Source organism: Phacochoerus africanus, chromosome 16 (assembly GCF_016906955.1).
Source record: "Phacochoerus africanus isolate WHEZ1 chromosome 16, ROS_Pafr_v1, whole genome shotgun sequence".
NCBI lineage: Eukaryota > Metazoa > Chordata > Mammalia > Artiodactyla > Suidae > Phacochoerus > Phacochoerus africanus.
Genome location: NC_062559.1, coordinates 44,804,746 through 44,821,330, shown reverse-complemented (window position 1 = coordinate 44,821,330; position 16,585 = coordinate 44,804,746). Strand labels below are relative to the sequence as shown.

At 37.7% G+C, this 16,585-nt stretch overlaps 1 protein-coding gene across 2 annotated transcripts in view; it reads left to right on the top strand.

The window, feature by feature from the left end:
* TAX1BP1 (Tax1 binding protein 1) overlaps positions 1–16,585 on the top strand; it is an 82,451-nt gene that overhangs the window by 45,469 nt on the left and 20,397 nt on the right. For both annotated transcript variants that reach the window (XM_047763869.1, XM_047763868.1), the window contains exons 9-14: positions 5,170–5,394; positions 5,936–6,082; positions 6,434–6,557; positions 8,659–8,762; positions 12,197–12,322; positions 14,439–14,510. In XM_047763869.1, the coding sequence (XP_047619825.1) occupies positions 5,170–5,394; positions 5,936–6,082; positions 6,434–6,557; positions 8,659–8,762; positions 12,197–12,322; positions 14,439–14,510 (798 nt within the window). The remainder of the gene's footprint in view (positions 1–5,169; positions 5,395–5,935; positions 6,083–6,433; positions 6,558–8,658; positions 8,763–12,196; positions 12,323–14,438; positions 14,511–16,585) is intronic.

Sequence of the window (16,585 nt, the reverse complement as noted above, 5' to 3'; positions counted from 1 at the left end):
ATACATATATATCCTTAAATATTTTGTCGTATGTGTCTCTCCCATTTATGTGCCTTTTTTTTCACTAAGCCATTTGAAAGTCAGTTATAGGCATTATGGCATTTCACCCCAAATACTTGAGCATGTCTCCCCTATCAAAAGGTAACATTCTTCTGTTTAACCATAGTACTATTATGACACCTAAGAGATTTTATATCACTATGGATCAAATTCAAGCTGCAGCTGTAACCTACACCATAGTTGTGGCAGTGCTGTGTCCTTAACACAGACCAAGGATTGAACCTGTGCCACTGTAGGGACAACGCCAGATCCATAATCCTCTGCCCCACAGTGGGAATTCCCACATACATTTTTATATAACCTTTAAAATTTCTTCATCTGGAGTAGTCAGAGATCACACATTTACAGTTGTTATTATTGTATTCTTGGCCTGTACAAGTCTAGAACAGCATCCCTTTATTTTTTGTCTTTTATGACAATGATTTTTTTTTTTTGCACCCATAGCATATGGAAGTTTCTGGGCCAAGCATCAAACCTGCGCCATAGCAGTGACAGTGCTGGATCTTTAACCCATTCAGCCACCAGGGAACTCTGTTGGGGAACCTTTTCAACCTTGCTTTTGTGTCTTTGATATGTCCCCCCCAATGCTTTGAATAATTCCTTATTTGTGGTAGGATTGTATGTTACAGTTTTAGGTTCTGCCCCAGACCTGGTGTTAACTATTTCTCCAAAGATCCCTGTTTTTTTTTTTTTTTCATTTGGGAAGGGCATTTTGAAGCCAAGAACTGGATCCTTTTGCTACTTTGTACTTTAATTGGATAGACATTTTAATTTTATATCAATGCCTCCAGTTCTAGTCCAGTACCTTCTAGGGTTCTTTCTTACCTTCCTTACCTTCCTCCATTCCATAATTATGTATCTCTTCATCCAGTGTGAGAACTCTGTTTCTCATCATTCCCTGTCAGTTCATAAAGATCTTACTAATTTTTTTTAAATTAAATCGTTGGGTAATAATACATAGTGTAGATTTACCTGGATGTAATCATTAACTTTTATGGATGGAGTATTGTGTGGTTTTCAGTAGTTTGCTGTTAAATACACTAAGATATTGTTAATTAATGCCTAAAATATCAGACATGCCTGACATTTAGAACTAAGGCGTTCCCGTCGTAGTGCAGCAGAAACAAATCTGACTAGGAACCATGAGGTTGTGTGTTTGATCCCTGACTTTGCTCAGTGGGTTAAGGATCCGGTGTTGCGGTGAACTGTGGTGTAGGTCACAGACTCGGTAGGCCGGCAGCTGTAGCTCTGATTAGACCCCTATCCTGGGAACCTCCATATGCTGCGGGTGTGCCCCTGAAAAGATAAAAAAAGACAAAAAAAAAAGGGAATTAATGATTAAGACCTGTGTTACTGTTCAGGGTGTTTCATGTAGCACATTGCAAATGGGAAGGTGAAAAATATATTTGATTAATTATTTGTTGTTTAATAAGATGCTACCTAAGTAAGACTTCTGTGAGAAAAATCATAGGTATAGAAATACCTGAGGAAAGTGACTCCTAATTGTTAAACCTTTTTTTTTTTTTTTTTGGTCTTTTTGCCATTTTCAGGGCCGCTTTCCGCAGCATGTGGAGGTTGCCAGGCAAGGGGTCTAATTGGAGCTGTAGACACCGGCCGACGCCAGAGCCACAGCAACACGGGATCCGAGCTGTGTCTGCGACCTACACCACAGCTTATGGCAACACCGGATCATTAACCCACTGAGCAAGCCCAGGGATTGTACCTGCAACTTCATGATTCGTAGGCAGATTCGTTAACCACTGCGCCACCACAGGAACTCCACCTTTTTTTTTTCCAATAGGGCCGCACTCACAATGCATGGAGGTTCCCAGGCTAGAGGTCCAGTTGGGGTCCGGCCTATGCCACAGCAGCGAGGGATCCGAGCCAAGTCTGCAATGGGACTCCATAATTGTTAAAACTTTTAAAAAATACAAAAAAGCAATACAAAATTATGGTTATTAAAAAAATTCAGGGCATGGAGTTCCTATCGTAGTAGTGCAGTGGAAATGAATCCCACTGGTGTCCATGAGGATGTGGGTTCGATCCCTGGCCTTGCTCAGTGGGTTAAGGATCTGGCGTTGCCATGAGCTGTAGTGTGGGTCGCAGATGCAGCTGGGATCCTGAGTTGCTGTTGGTGTGGTGTAGGCTGGCAGCTGTAGCTCGGATTGGACCCTGAGCTTGGGAATTTCCATATTCGTGAGTGGGGCCCTAAAAAGCAAAAAAAAAAAAAAGTTCAAGGTAGTACATGAGGGTGCAGGATGGAATAGCCTTATCATTTCCCAAATGTCATTATAGAATTTTTAATTTTTCTAGAAATCTGTGAATGTACATAGGTTTATATTTTAATAAAAATGAGAATATAGGAGTTCCTGTCATGGAGCAGCGGAAATGAGTCCTACTAGGAACCATGGGGTTGGGGGTTCGATCCCTGCCTTGCTCGGTGGGTTGAGGATCTGCTGTTGCTGTGAGCTGTGGTATGAGTCTCGGACACGGCTCGTATCTGGTGTTGCTGAGGCTGTGGTGTAGGCCGGCGGCTACAGCTCTGATTGGACCTCTAGCCGTGTCTGCAACCTGCACCCCAAGTCACTACAATGCTGGATCCTTAACTCACTGAGTGAGGCCTGGGTTGAACCTGCGTTCTCATGGTTACTAGTCAGATTAGTTTCTGCTGAGCCATGATGAAAACTCCTTCCTCATTCTTTATAACAGCTTTGTAGTATCTTCTTTTTTTTTTTAATTTATTATTATCACTTTTTTTTTTTTTTGCTTTTTAGGGCTACATCCGTGGCATATGGAAGTTCCCAGGCTAGGGGTTGAGAATCAGAGCTGCACCTGACAGCCTACATGTGTGACCTACACCGAAGCTCATGGCAACACTGGATTCCCGATCCACTGAGTGAGGCTGGGGATTGAAGCTGCATCCTCACAGATACGAGTTGGATTCGACCCCCTATCATGGGAACGTCCATATGCTGTGGATGTGGTCCTTAAAGAAAAAAAAGGGCCATGTACTTTTAGTCTTTCTTTTTTTTTTTTGAGGGGTGGGGAGGGTGCACCCATGGTATATGAAGGTTCCCAGGCTAGGGATTGAATAAGAGCTGTATATAGCTACCAGCCTACGCCCCAGCTCACTGCAACACTGGATCCTTAACCCACTGAGCAAGGCCAGGGATGGAACCCAAGTCCTCATGGATACTAGTCAATTTGTTACTGCTGAGCCATGATGGGAACTCCATGGGTAGAGTCTTTTTTTTGAAGCCCATTTAACTTTTCAAAGGTATTGATGAATGTTTCAAAAATCTGATGAGAGGAGTTCCCACTGTGGTGTAGTGGATTAATGATTCAGCTTGTCTCTGTGGAGGTGCTGATTTAATCCCTGGCCTGGCACTGGTGGGTTAAGGATCTGGTGTTGATGCAGCTGTAACCTAAGTTGTAGTTTTGGCTCAGATTTGATCCCTGGCCCGAGAACTTCCATGTGCCTTGGGCGCAGCAGGAAAAGGAAAAAAAAAATGAGAAAGGTTATACTGCTTACAGATTATATGAGCCCCCAATTTGTAAACGTGCTAATTTTCCTTAACCATCCAAATATTAGAGTATTACTGTTTTTCAGCTTCTGTCACTTTGGAAGAAGATGAATGGTATTTTTTTTAACTTCCTCTCTTGATTGTTGATGAATATTTTTTTTCTATGCATAATAGCCATTTCTTTTAAAAAAATCTCATATTCATGCCTTTCTCCAGATTTTTTTTGTTTTGTTTTTTAGGTTTTTTTTTTTGGCTTGCAGTTTTTCCTTTTCTTATGGATTAGAAAAGATATTTGAGAATATTAATATACTTTTTTTGAATATATTACAAATCTAGTTTTGTTTTTTTTTTTTTTTTGCTTTTTTCTCTTCTAATGTATAAAGCTAATGGCATTTAATGCCAGCGCTATTAATGTTATACTTAAAAAGGCTCAGCAGAAATGAACATGACTAGTATCCAGGAGGATGCGGGTTCTATCCCTGGCCTTGCTCAGTGGGTTAGGGATCTGGCCTTGCCATGAACTCTGGTGTAGTTTGAAGACATGGCTCGATCTGGTGTTGCTGTGACTATGGCATAGGCTGGCGGCTCAAGCTCCAGTTTGACCCCTAGCCTGGGAACTTCTATTTGCTGCAGATTTTTTCACCTCAGGATTATATAAATAATCATTTACCTTTCTACTGAGGACCTCGCAATTTAAAGACCAAGAGCGAGTTGCATGTTTTCTTGAGTTTGCTTTTTTTTTTTTCCGCATAGAGATAAAAAATACAGGAAAGTTGAATAAACTAGATTGATTGAGCTCATATGTATAGATAACATTAAAGGAAATAATCTTATAATGGCAATTTTAACTTTTCGAAGATACTTTTAGTTTTGGTGAGACATGCTGATTTTCATTGTCCTAGGGCCTCCTTGTCTTTGCTGTTTGCATATCAGTATTTCACATTTAGAACTAAGTTCTAAATCTGTGCTATGATTTCATAATGATAAATAATGGTACCTCAGTATTATATTGGATATGTTTTAGGTTAGATAGTAGGAAATATTTTTCAACCAAAATTTTTGGAGTTACAAAGTAGTTTTTGTAATTAGTTTTATTGATTATCATGAAAAATGAGTTTCGTGGAGTTCCCTGGTAGCTCAGTGGGTTAAGGATCCAGCGTTGTCACTGCTGTGGCTTGGGTTCAATCCCTGGCTCCAGGACTTCTGCATGTGCGGGTGTGGCCAAAAAGAAAAAAGGGGGTCAGTAGTTTTAGCTGGAGAGATTCTGGGGGACAATAGCTCCCATTTGAGTATTGAGCCAAGAATTTAAGCATTGGTATGTTGCCTAACTTCCTGTGCTTTACTTTCCTCATGCATAAAGTGATAGTCTTGATACCCAGTGCGTAGGAGTTACGTGGGGTCTCTAGAACAAAGTCACAGCTTACATTTTTTTATAGACTTACATACTTCATCTGAGTCATGAATAGAAATGCAATATTTAGTTTAAAATTTTAGATCAGTTGAAATAGTAAAAGTTTCTTTTTCTATTGTTGCCTTTTTTAACTTGAATGGTTTAATTACAAATATATTTATCTGTCTTTCTTAGGAAGATACCTTTTTTCTAAAGGAGCAACTTCGTAAAGCAGAGGAACAGGTTCAGGCAACTCGGCAAGAAGCTGTCTTTCTGGCTAAAGAACTTAGTGATGCAGTAAATGTGCGGGATAAAACAATGGCAGATCTGCATACTGCACGCTTGGAAAATGAGAAAGTAAAAAAGCAGTTAGCCGATGCAGTGGCAGAGCTTAAACTAAGTGCTGTGAAAAAAGACCAGGTAAATTGGGTTAATTTTGAATTTCCATTTTGATCAAAACTCACTAAAAGCTCATGAAAGAGAATGAATTATGTTAAAGTAATTTAGGTCAGATTCCTGATCACAGAATTTAAATTTCCATTCATTTTGTTAAGTCATTTTAACTCCTTGGATTGAAATTAATACGAGCTTTAAGAAAAACTTCCGTAAACAAATTCCTATTGGTTAGTAAAACCTGCTCTATTATTAATTACACTTTCTGATGTCAGGTATATATTGCTCTGTTTGGAATGTCTTACTAGCTGCATAAAATGATACAATGATTGTTTAACAAAGTACTACCTGCTTCTCGAGCTAGATTATTCCTCTCTGGTGTTTTTAATGTACCTTAGTCCTAAGAATATAAAGCTGACTTTATTAGAGCTAATGTGACTCTGTAGTCAAAAAAAATAAAAATTAAGAGCCAGAAAGAGAAAAGCGAAAGTGAAGTTGGATTTATTGCTACATTATGAGATATGAGATTTTTATGTTTCTTTTAGAGAAAGTGTTTATTTCTCTCTAGGAAAAGACTGAAACACTGGAACACGAACTGAGAAGAGAAGTTGAAGATCTGAAACTTCGTCTTCAGATGGCAGCAGATCATTATAAAGAAAAATTCAAGGAATGCCAGAGACTCCAAAAACAAATAAATAAACTTTCAGACCAATCGGTAAGTATACTTGAATTCAACATAGTAAAATAATTCCTTTATCAGTATTTTTGTTTGCAAATCACATTCATAATATTCTACCCTTTGAATATATTTTCTCTGCTTGGTTTCACATTACTGGACAAATATTGTAGTGATAATTTTTAAAAAACCTGGAGTTTTTATTTTCCAGAGAAATACTCTTTTTTGTAGTATTTAGATTAGTAAAGTGATATTTGAAATTCAGTCTTTGTTGGCCTTTAAGACAGTAGCAGCTTTGTGGACTTTTCAAGGATTTATTTATATGATACCAGTTACTGCAAGAGGGAAATATTACTTCATTTAACAATTGATTGTTAATATTTTAAATAGGCTAATAACAATAGTGTCTTCACAAAGAAAGTTGGGAGTCAGCAGAAAGTGATTGATGCCTCAATAAACACAGACCCAGCTACTGCTGCCTCTACTCTGGATGTAAAGCCACCACCTTCTGCAGGTAGAAATCTTTTAGACTTTGTATAAAATGTTCTACCTTTAAAAGTATTTATACTCATTGATTACTGCCTTTTCCATGCATAAGAATATTAGGAAGCTTATAAAAATCCTTCTAAGTGGAGTTCCCGCTGTGATGTAATGGGCTCAGTGACGTCTTTGCTGTGCCAAGGACGCTGGTTCAGTCCCCGGTCCAGCAAAATGGTTTAAAGGAGCCGGTGTTGCCACCGCTGTGGGTCGCAGCTGTGGCTCAAATCTGATCCCTGGCCTGGAAACACCGTATGCCATAGGGCGGCCAAAAAAGGGGAAGAAAAAAATCCTTATAAGTGAAGGATTGAGGCAAAGGGAAAGTAGGAGTCTAAAAGTAAGTTATATATGTGGTGAATATACAAAATGTGAGTGTGAGCTAGTATTTATCTTTGTGGGCATGTTCACAGGTGTTAATTAAATGAGCTGGTGTTTTGTAAGTACTAATGCATGTAGCATTTGCACTTTAGGACAAGAACCAAGAATTGAGATTTTAATTAATATTCCACTAAATCTGTGGAATTTGGAGCCATTTTTGGCACTTTAATTGTATAGTTGTGTTGGGGGAAACTTAAAATTCTTTTAGTTCTATTTGTTTCTCTTTTGCTTGCTTTTTTTGTTGTTGGCTGCTATGGGTCATTAGGATACTTTTCCTCATTAGTGTACCTGCTAGTGGGCAAGTTAAATTTTTACTAGCGACAGTGAATATATGAAAACATGAAAATTTGAAGTAACTTCTTTTCACTTGTCCTAATTTTTTCACCTTATAGTAAAGATTTGACAATAATGACAGTACTAGAGTTTATAAAAGTACATTTAATTGTGCAGTATTTAGAGGAATTGGTGTTTTAGGCTTTTCAAATGTATTATAAATTTCCTATACTATTAAACATTTAGATTCAACTGCTATAGAACAGGATCCTGCCTTCCATTTCTATTTATCTTCTGTAGTTCTAAAAAAGGTGTTATAATACTGCTTTAATAAAGACTTACTGAGTAGTAATGAAGGACTAGAAAAATAATTGAAAATCTTTCTCTGAGAGTATAGCTTTCCTATGTATCCTTTTGCTATGTATCCTGTATATAAAGAAGAATTTTTGTGTGATTTTAGAACTTTTTCTAGCTAGTTTAAAAAAATAAAGATTTTTTTTCAGGAGTTCCTGTTGTGGCTCAGTGATAATGAACCCAACTAATATCCATGAGGATGCAGGTTTGATACCTGGCCTCGCTCAGTGGATTAAGGATCTGGTGTTGCCTTGAGATATGGTGTGGGTCACAGATGTGGCTTGGATCCTGCATCTGCTGTGGCATAGGTTGGCAGCATCAGCTCCTATTTGATCCCTAGCCTGGAAATTTCCACATGCTGTGGGTGGGCACCCACCCCCCAAGAAAAAGACGAAATTTTTTTCGTTATTGTATGTGACCATGATCATGGCCAAACCGACATTAAAAAATTCTCATCTAATGTTTGTATTATCCTTCTCATTTATTTCGTGTATGAATAAATGTTTTTGAATAGCTTTTTTTCCCCTTTTTTGCAATTCCTGGACCCAGGGAAAAATACCGGATCCTTAACCCACTGTGCTGCGCTGGGGTTTAACCCAAGATGCTGCCAGTCCTGTTGTGCCACAGTGGAAACTCTGAATAGATGTTTTATTTTTATTTATTTATTTATTGTCTTTTTTAGGGCCTCTCCCGTAGCATATGGAGGTTCCCAGGCTAGGGGTCGAATCGGAGCTGTAGCCGCTGGTCTACACCAGAGCCACAGCAAGGCAGGATCTGAGCCATGTCTTCGGCCTTCACCACAGCTCAGGGCAACGCCGGATCCTTAACCCACTGAGCAAGGGCAGGGACCGAACCCGCAACCTCATGGTTCCTAGTCGGATTCGTTAACCACTGTGCCACGACAGGAACTCCTAGACGTTTTAAAATAGCTGTTTGTCTCCTTTAGCATTTCATTTATTATATATCACAGTATTCTAACATCTGAATGGGATGATGTTATAAGGAGCAAAATAACACAATAGGAACTCCTCCCTTTTTTTAAAATAATAATCTTATGTTCTGCCTTATTATAGCTGAGACCGATTTTGACAGTCTGACCAAGGGACAAGTCTCTGAAATGACCAAAGAAATTGCTGACAAGACAGAAAAGTATAATAAATGTAAACAACTCTTACAGGTAAGCTAGCTCCCTTGTAAGGGAAAGATTTATCAAATGTAATGGCTTAGCTTACCTTTATTGTTTTGATTGATGTGTATCCTAGGATTTCTTCTTTATACCCTTTTTTTTCCAACTGGTATTTATTTTCACTTTTGAGATGATGTTAGGATTGTTTACCTGTTCATGAAGGCATGTATGTAAAATCATGATCCTAAAATTAGTATTTTTTGTTCCCCAAATATTCTCTTGATAGTGGGCAAGTGATATTATTATGTCTTCTTGTAAGGCTATATGAAAACTATTTGAGTTGGAGGTACTCTTTTTTGGTTTTTTTTTTTACATTTATGGTAATAATAGCAAAGACTTTCCTAAAGTGAAGCAGATTAGCAAAATGGAAAAAGAGAATGTTAACCAAATGAGTTGTTGCCTTTATGATATTTATTTTGATTATATCAAACTGTTTTATTCAAAGATTTAAGTTTTGCAACCATTCTAGTAGCATTCCCTCCTGGAGGATTTAAAGGACAGAGGGAAAATGCTTCTCATTTGTACCTAAATTTTTTTTTTTGGTCTTTTTAGGGCCACACCTGCAGCATATGGAGGTTCCCAGGCTAGGGGTTCAATAAGAGCTGTAGTTGCTGGCCTACATCACAGCCACAGCAACACCAGATCCGAGCTGAATCTGCAACCTACACTGCAGTTCATGGCAATGCCAGATCCTTACCCCACTGAGCAAGGCCAGGGATCGAACCTGCGTCCTCATGAATGCTAGTCGGTTTGTTAACTGCTGAGCCACAACGGGAACTCCTCATGGTACCTGATTTGGGGAAGGGAGGAAGAGATTTTTTGTGTATGTGTTTGTTTACCTAAAACTTTTGTTTGTTTTTGAGGGATAATTTTAGAGCTATAGATTGAAGTTCATATATTAGCTCACTGTTACAGTAATGAATTTAAAATACTTTACTATCTTAATCTTAATTGACTATAACCCCCCCCCCCTTTTTTTTTTTGTCTTTTTGCCTTTTCTAGGGCCGATTCCTTGGCATATGGAGGTTCTCAGGCTAGGGGTCGAATCGGAGCTGTAGCTGCCAGCCTATGCCAGAGCCACAGCAATGCGGGGTCCAAGCTGCATCTGCAACCTACACCATAGCTCACGGCAACGCTAGATCCTTAACCCACTGAGCAAGGGCAGGGATTGAACCTGCAACCTCATGGTTCCTAGTCGGATTCATTAACCACTGCGCCACGACAGGAGCTCCTAATGTAACCCTTTAAGCAGGTTTTAAACTGAACATTTTTGTTGCTTCAGAAGATCCTTTTATAGAGGGTTGATTTGAACAGTACCCTTGAGGTCACAGTAGTCATTTATAAAAGACTAGACTATTTTTCAGTAAGAATGAAACAATTTTGGATGAACATTTTAAAATAAAATCTCATTGTATAATATTATTGAAAGGAAGATTGAATGTTCTCTCAAGCTAAACACTTCCTCAAGGTGTTTTTGTTATGTTTTGTTTTATGACTCTGTCACAGTACAATTGAAATTGAGTAAATTGCACATATTTAAGGTCTGCGGTTTGTTGAGGTTTTCTGTATGTATAGCTGTGGAAGTATCCCAGTGTCAAGCTAATGAACATTTCCATTACTTGCAAAGCTTTTTTGTATTCACTTGCAACTCTCATCCCTCCCTCTCTCCCCATTCCCAGGAAACCATTGGTTTGCCTTCTGCCACTAGAAATTAGCCTACCTTTTGTACAGTTTCTATAAGTGGAATCATATGGTATGCTCTTATTTTCCTGTCCCCTTTCAGCACAGTTATTTTGAGATTTATCTAGTTTTCTTATATTGATAGTTCATTCCTTTTTAGTGTGAGAGTTCAAGTCTTTTGCCATTTTAAAAATTGGGTTCATCTTATAATTGAGTTTTTAAGTGTTCTTTATTTTGGATACAAATTGTTTGTCTGATATGTGTGGTGAATATTTTCTCCAGCCTGTGGCTTGCCTTTTTGTTTCCTTAATGCTCGTTTTAGGAAGTTTTAATTTTGCTGAAGTACAGATTACCAATTTATTCTTTAATGTGTTCTACTTTTATGTCCTAAGAAACATTTACTAATCTAACTGGTAAAGATTTTCTCACCTAGAAATTTTGTGGTCTTAGGTTTGTTTAGGCCTTTTAACCATTTTAAGTTTATTTTTTGTGTATAGTATGAAGTATGGTATGTATACTTAAGGATATTCAGTTGTTCCAGCGTTATTTGTTAGAAGGACTTATTTTCTCCATTAAATTGCTCATACAAAGCATATTTAAAAATTTTAAAAACTTTTAACCATTTTAAGTTTATTTTTTGTGTATAGTATGAAGTATGGTATGTATACTTAAGGATATTCAGTTGTTCCAGCGTTATTTGTTAGAAGGACTTATTTTCTCCATTAAATTGCTCATACAAAGCATATTTAAAAATTCTTTCCTTGAACATAATGTTGAAAATGAAAGTGGTCAATTTACCTTTTCGTCAGGATTTCTAACTCTCCTTCCTTTTAACATTCTGGGTTGTAGAGTAGAGCAGTGTGTACCCGTCTAGAGATTGTCTTGGTCAGGAAATCCCAGAGTTTTAGTTATTAATGCCTAGAAGCAACAGCATTATAAACACGTGACTTTTATTACCTTCTTTGCAAAGGCAATGTATGCTTATCGTGAAATCTTAGGCCATTATAGAAATAAAGAATAAAAGTGGTAAAAAGTACCAGTATGATTCTGATTCCCAAATTTAACAGCTATTAGTGTTTTGGTTTATTCTTTTCTACATATACTGCATAGACATCATATAAAATTGCATTAACTTTTAAAGCAAAAACTGGATATATTCTAAATTCTGTGTTTGCAACTTGCTGTTTTCAATTAGTGTATCTTGACATTTTTCCGTGTTAATTTGTATATCTACTTCTTTTTTGATAAATATATTCTGTTCCATTGTATGGATATAAAACAATTTATCCAGTCTTCCACTGCTATTGTGGTTATTTTAATTTTTATTTATTTTTTATTTTCTTGTCTTTTTTCTTTTTAGGGCTGCACCCATGGTATATGGAGGTTCCCAGGCTAGGGGTCCAAACAGAGCCGTTCCTGCCAGCCTATGCCACAGCCAAGCCAGATCCGAACCGTGTCTGTGACCAACACCACAGCTCACAGCAATGCCGAATCCTTAACCCACTGAGTGAGGTCAGGGATTGAACCCGCAACTTCATGGTTCCTAGTTGGATTCGTTTCCATTGCACTACAACGGGAACTCCCCGAAAAACTGAAAAATTCGGGAACTCCCTGATATTTTGATATTTATACTGTTATAACAATGTAACAAATTGTGTTATAATAAACATTCAGCATATGTCTAAGTATGTTTGTATAGATGTTTGATCTGTATGGATTTAAAATCTTTTGATAATTTCATTTAGGATGAGAAAACAAAATGCAGTAAATATGCTGATGAACTTGCAAAAATGGAGCTGAAATGGAAAGAACAAGTGAAAATTGCTGAAAATGTAAAACTAGAATTAGCTGAAGTAGAGGACAATTACAAAGTAAGTTTAGTATTCATATAACTTGAGACATAGTACCTGGTAGTTTTGAAAATATGCTGTCTATAATTTTATCAAGCTAATGTAAAGTTTTAAAATGGGTAATTGAGGTAGAATTTTCGTGTATAGATAAAAACGTACAATGTATTTAGTGATGTTGAATGTAGTTTATTAACTATGAACTGAGAAAATGGATACTCACGCATTACCATTGTGGCTCTAATTTTGCAGATTCAGATGGCTATTATATTTGGATCTTTTAATCATGCTTAGTTTTTAAGATGAAAAGCGATCATTTCATAATCACCGAAATATGAATGTATTTATGAAATTAGTCTGGGGCCTTAGTGTGTTTTTGGGAGGATAGTAAGATATGATAATTTAAAAAACGAATGTAAAGGTTTTAAAATTTATCGCGAAAATGTTTCTTGTGATCCTAAATGTAAGTGATATTAATAGGCTGTACAGCTAATTAATAAGTAGAAAGGTATTTTCTCTCTAGGTAGTAAAGTGTAATCCTATACATTTTAGGGTGTTATATGTGTGTGTTTGTGTGATTTGCATTTTTGTGTGTGTGACTAAAGGCCTGGAATTTTCAAATGGTTTACCTTTGCTTTGTTAATTGTACCTATCATCTAATTTTTAAATATAATATATATATATATTTTTTGGTCTTTTGTCTGTTTAGGACTGCATCCACGGCATATGGAAGTTCCCAGGCTAGGGGGTCCAATCGGAGCTGTAGCCGCTGGCCTATGCCACAGCAACACAGGATCCGGGCTGCCATATCCTTAACCCACGGCAATGCCATATCCTTAACCCACTGAGCGAAAGCAGGGATCGTACCCATGTCCTCATGGATACTAGTTGGGGTCACTAACTGCTGAGCCATGAGGGGAACTCCCAAATATAATACTCTTTTATTTATTTATTTATTTATTATTATGTTTTTTATTTTCCCACTGTACAGCAAGGGGATCAAGTTATCCTTACATGTATACATTACATTTACATTTTTTCCCCCAAATATAATATTTTTGACACCAAGAATTATTTTGTTTGGGTGGTTTATTACAGGCTAAGGTAATTTACTGGTGGTTCTTTTTTATCTTTATCTGCTATCCAAGTGAATTATTTATTTATTTTTTTGTTTGTTTTTTTTAGAGCCATACCTGCAGCATTTGGAGGTTCCCAAGCTAGGGGTCAAATTGGCGCTACAGCTGCTGGCCTACACCACAGCCTCAGCAACACCAGATCTGAGCCAGGACTGGGACCTACACCACAGCTCACAGCAATGCCGGATCCTTAACCCACTGATGGAGGCCAAGGATCAAACCTGGATCCCCATGGATACTAGTTAGGTTCTTCTCTGCTGAGCCACGATGGTAACACCCCTGAATGAAATTTTAAAATTTATTTGATGAGGTTATTATTGTTTCGGGGATTCCTTTGGATATTGTTTTTATTGCTTAGCAGCTTCCTTTATTACAAAGTATAAATACTGAATTTGTATGAAATTTTATTTTAGCATATTGACAAAAAAATGATTTAGTAAATATTTATTGAAGCCTGTTGCATATGAAGCACTGTGTTGGCTGTTATGTGGGTGGTCATATAACTGAGGCACAGCGCTGGGCTTAAGAAGTTTCTAGTTCAGCAGAAATTGCCGAAAGCGTGATGGTGATGTTCACAGCTCTTTCACATTCACAGCCTAGCAATCGTCTTTCAAACCTGTGGACGCTAAGTCATTTCACTCATGACCAAAAGGTACATTGAGATTAAACAACGTATTTAAGGTTGCACAGCTGGTGAAATTGCTTGGCTTTTTGTTTAGTGCTCTTTCCCTCATTTTGTGCCATTTAGACAGAATCAGACATGCATGAGGCAAGGCGTGATGAAGTTGTACATAAATTATGTCTACATACCTCGGACTGCTTTCACTTGAGTATTTGTTGGGGTGGGGGAAGACAGGTAATTCCGAGATGCCGAAGAATAAGAACCAAGGAAAATACATGGGTACGGTAATGGGAATTATTTTGATAGAATGCTATAAACTAGAAGGGTAAGAAGAGAGTGAAGTAATGAAAAAAATTAACGATGGTTTTCTTTCTTTCTTCAGCTTCAGTTGGCAGAGAAAGACAAAGAGATAAGTGGTCTGACTTCACATTTGGAAAACCTCTCCAGAGGGAAGGTATTGAACAATGTATTTTTATTTATTTATTTATTTATTTTATTTTATTTTTTTGTCTTTTCTAGGACCGCACCCGTGGCATAAGGAGGTTCCCAGGCTAGGGGTTGAATTGGAGCTGTAGCCACCAGCCTATGCCAGAGCCACAGCAACGATAGATCTGAGCTGCATCTTCGACCTACACCACAGCTGATGGCAACACCGGATCCTTAACCCACTGAGTGAGGCCAGGGATCGAATCCGAAACCTCATGGTTCCTAGTAGGATTCATTAACCACTGAGCCATGACGGGAACTCCTGAACAATGTATTTTTAAAAAAATATTTCATAGGACACTTGATGCTTTATGAAAGGACACACATTTTTATTACAGTTCATGTGAGAGTGATTTTTTTAAAGTTAAATGGATAAAAGACATGTTAAAACCCTTAGGTAGAAAACCTTTTTATTTATATTTTAAAATACCTTATTTTGGTAGGAGAAAAATGTTTAAGTGTTGAAACTTGGTTTGATTTTCGTTACGTAGTTTATATTAAACCTTAATGTGCAAATTTAGGAGAACAGTAAACAAATTTAAATGATACCTAATGTATTTATCCTGTTTTCTTTTGTAATGGGAAACCTTTTAGAAGTTAATGACTTGTATCATAATCTAACATTCAAACAGAGCATACACATATAATATAAAATATGCTCTAGTGCAGCATTTCTTGCAGTGTGGTTTGTGGTCCTTTGGCGGGAGGGTTGGGCGGGAGTCCCCATCCCCTTTTGAGGTCTACAAAGGTAAACCTGTTTTCACAGTACTGCAACATTGGCTTTTTTTTCCTCGACGGTGCCACATTTTTGCTGTTGGCAGTTTCAGGATTGCTAGAGCCATATCACATGAGAAGGAAATCTATTTAATTGCAATTCTCCCTTCCACCCCTATTGTCAGTATGTTGTATTCAAATGTTGTTTGCATTAATTCTCTCTCCCTCACTCTCTCATCCTCCTCACCTCCCCTGCCCCCTTCAGTGAGGGGTAATAAAATGACAACTGGGTTACAAAAAATCCCTGCAAATAAACAGTGGGTTAAAGCTAATTAAAACAATAGGAGCACAATTGAAGAGTAAGAAATTGTTTTAAATTTCTGGTATGAGTTTTGGTCAGATGTATTTCAAAGTTAAAACAGTGGTGACTCAATCAGATCTGGCAAGAAATCGATAAAATATATTCCAAATGTTTAAGACAACTTTTTTTTTTTTCTCCCTTTGTTGGCTGCCATGCAGCATATGGAGTTCCTGGGCCAAGGATCATCTCTGAGCCTCAGTCAAGATCCAAGCCGCAGCTGCGGCAGTGTCAGATCCTTAACCCACTCTGCTGGGCCGGGGATCGAACCTGGGGGAACCTGCGATCCAGTGCTCCCAAGACACTGCTAATCCCATTGTGCCACAGCAGGAACTACTAAGACAACTTTTTGAAATAGGATTTACTTTCACAATTCTTGGTAAGAAACCTGGCTCTAAGTGTGTTTTGTGCTTAGAGTTAATAACTGATGCTAGAGAGAAGCAGTCAAGATACTTAATATATATTTTACATTTATAAAATACACACTTTGTATATAACATTTATGTATATAATTTACACATAAAATCATAATTTTAGTTATTTTGAAGTTTCATGTATGACAGTGAAAGATAGTTGTGATTCTAATCATTTGTACACTGTGTTATAAATGGACGAAATCACACAGAGAAAACAATGTAAAGACAGTTATGCTGCATAGCAAATTACCTGAAAATGTAGTGGCTTACAACAACACTTGAGAGTTCCTGTTGTGGCTCAGCAGGTTAAGGACCTGAAGTTACCTCTGTGAGGATGCAGGTTTGATTCCTGGCCTCGCTCAATGGGTTAAGGATCCAGCATTGCCACAATCTGTGGGGTAGGTCATAGGTGCGGCTCGCATCCAGTGTTGCCCTGGCTGTGGCCTAGGCCTCAGCTGAGACTAGGATTCGACCCCTGGGTTGGGAACTTCCATATGCTGCAGGTGCGGCTGTAAAAAGACAAAAAGGAAAAAAACCCAAAATTTCTTATCTCAC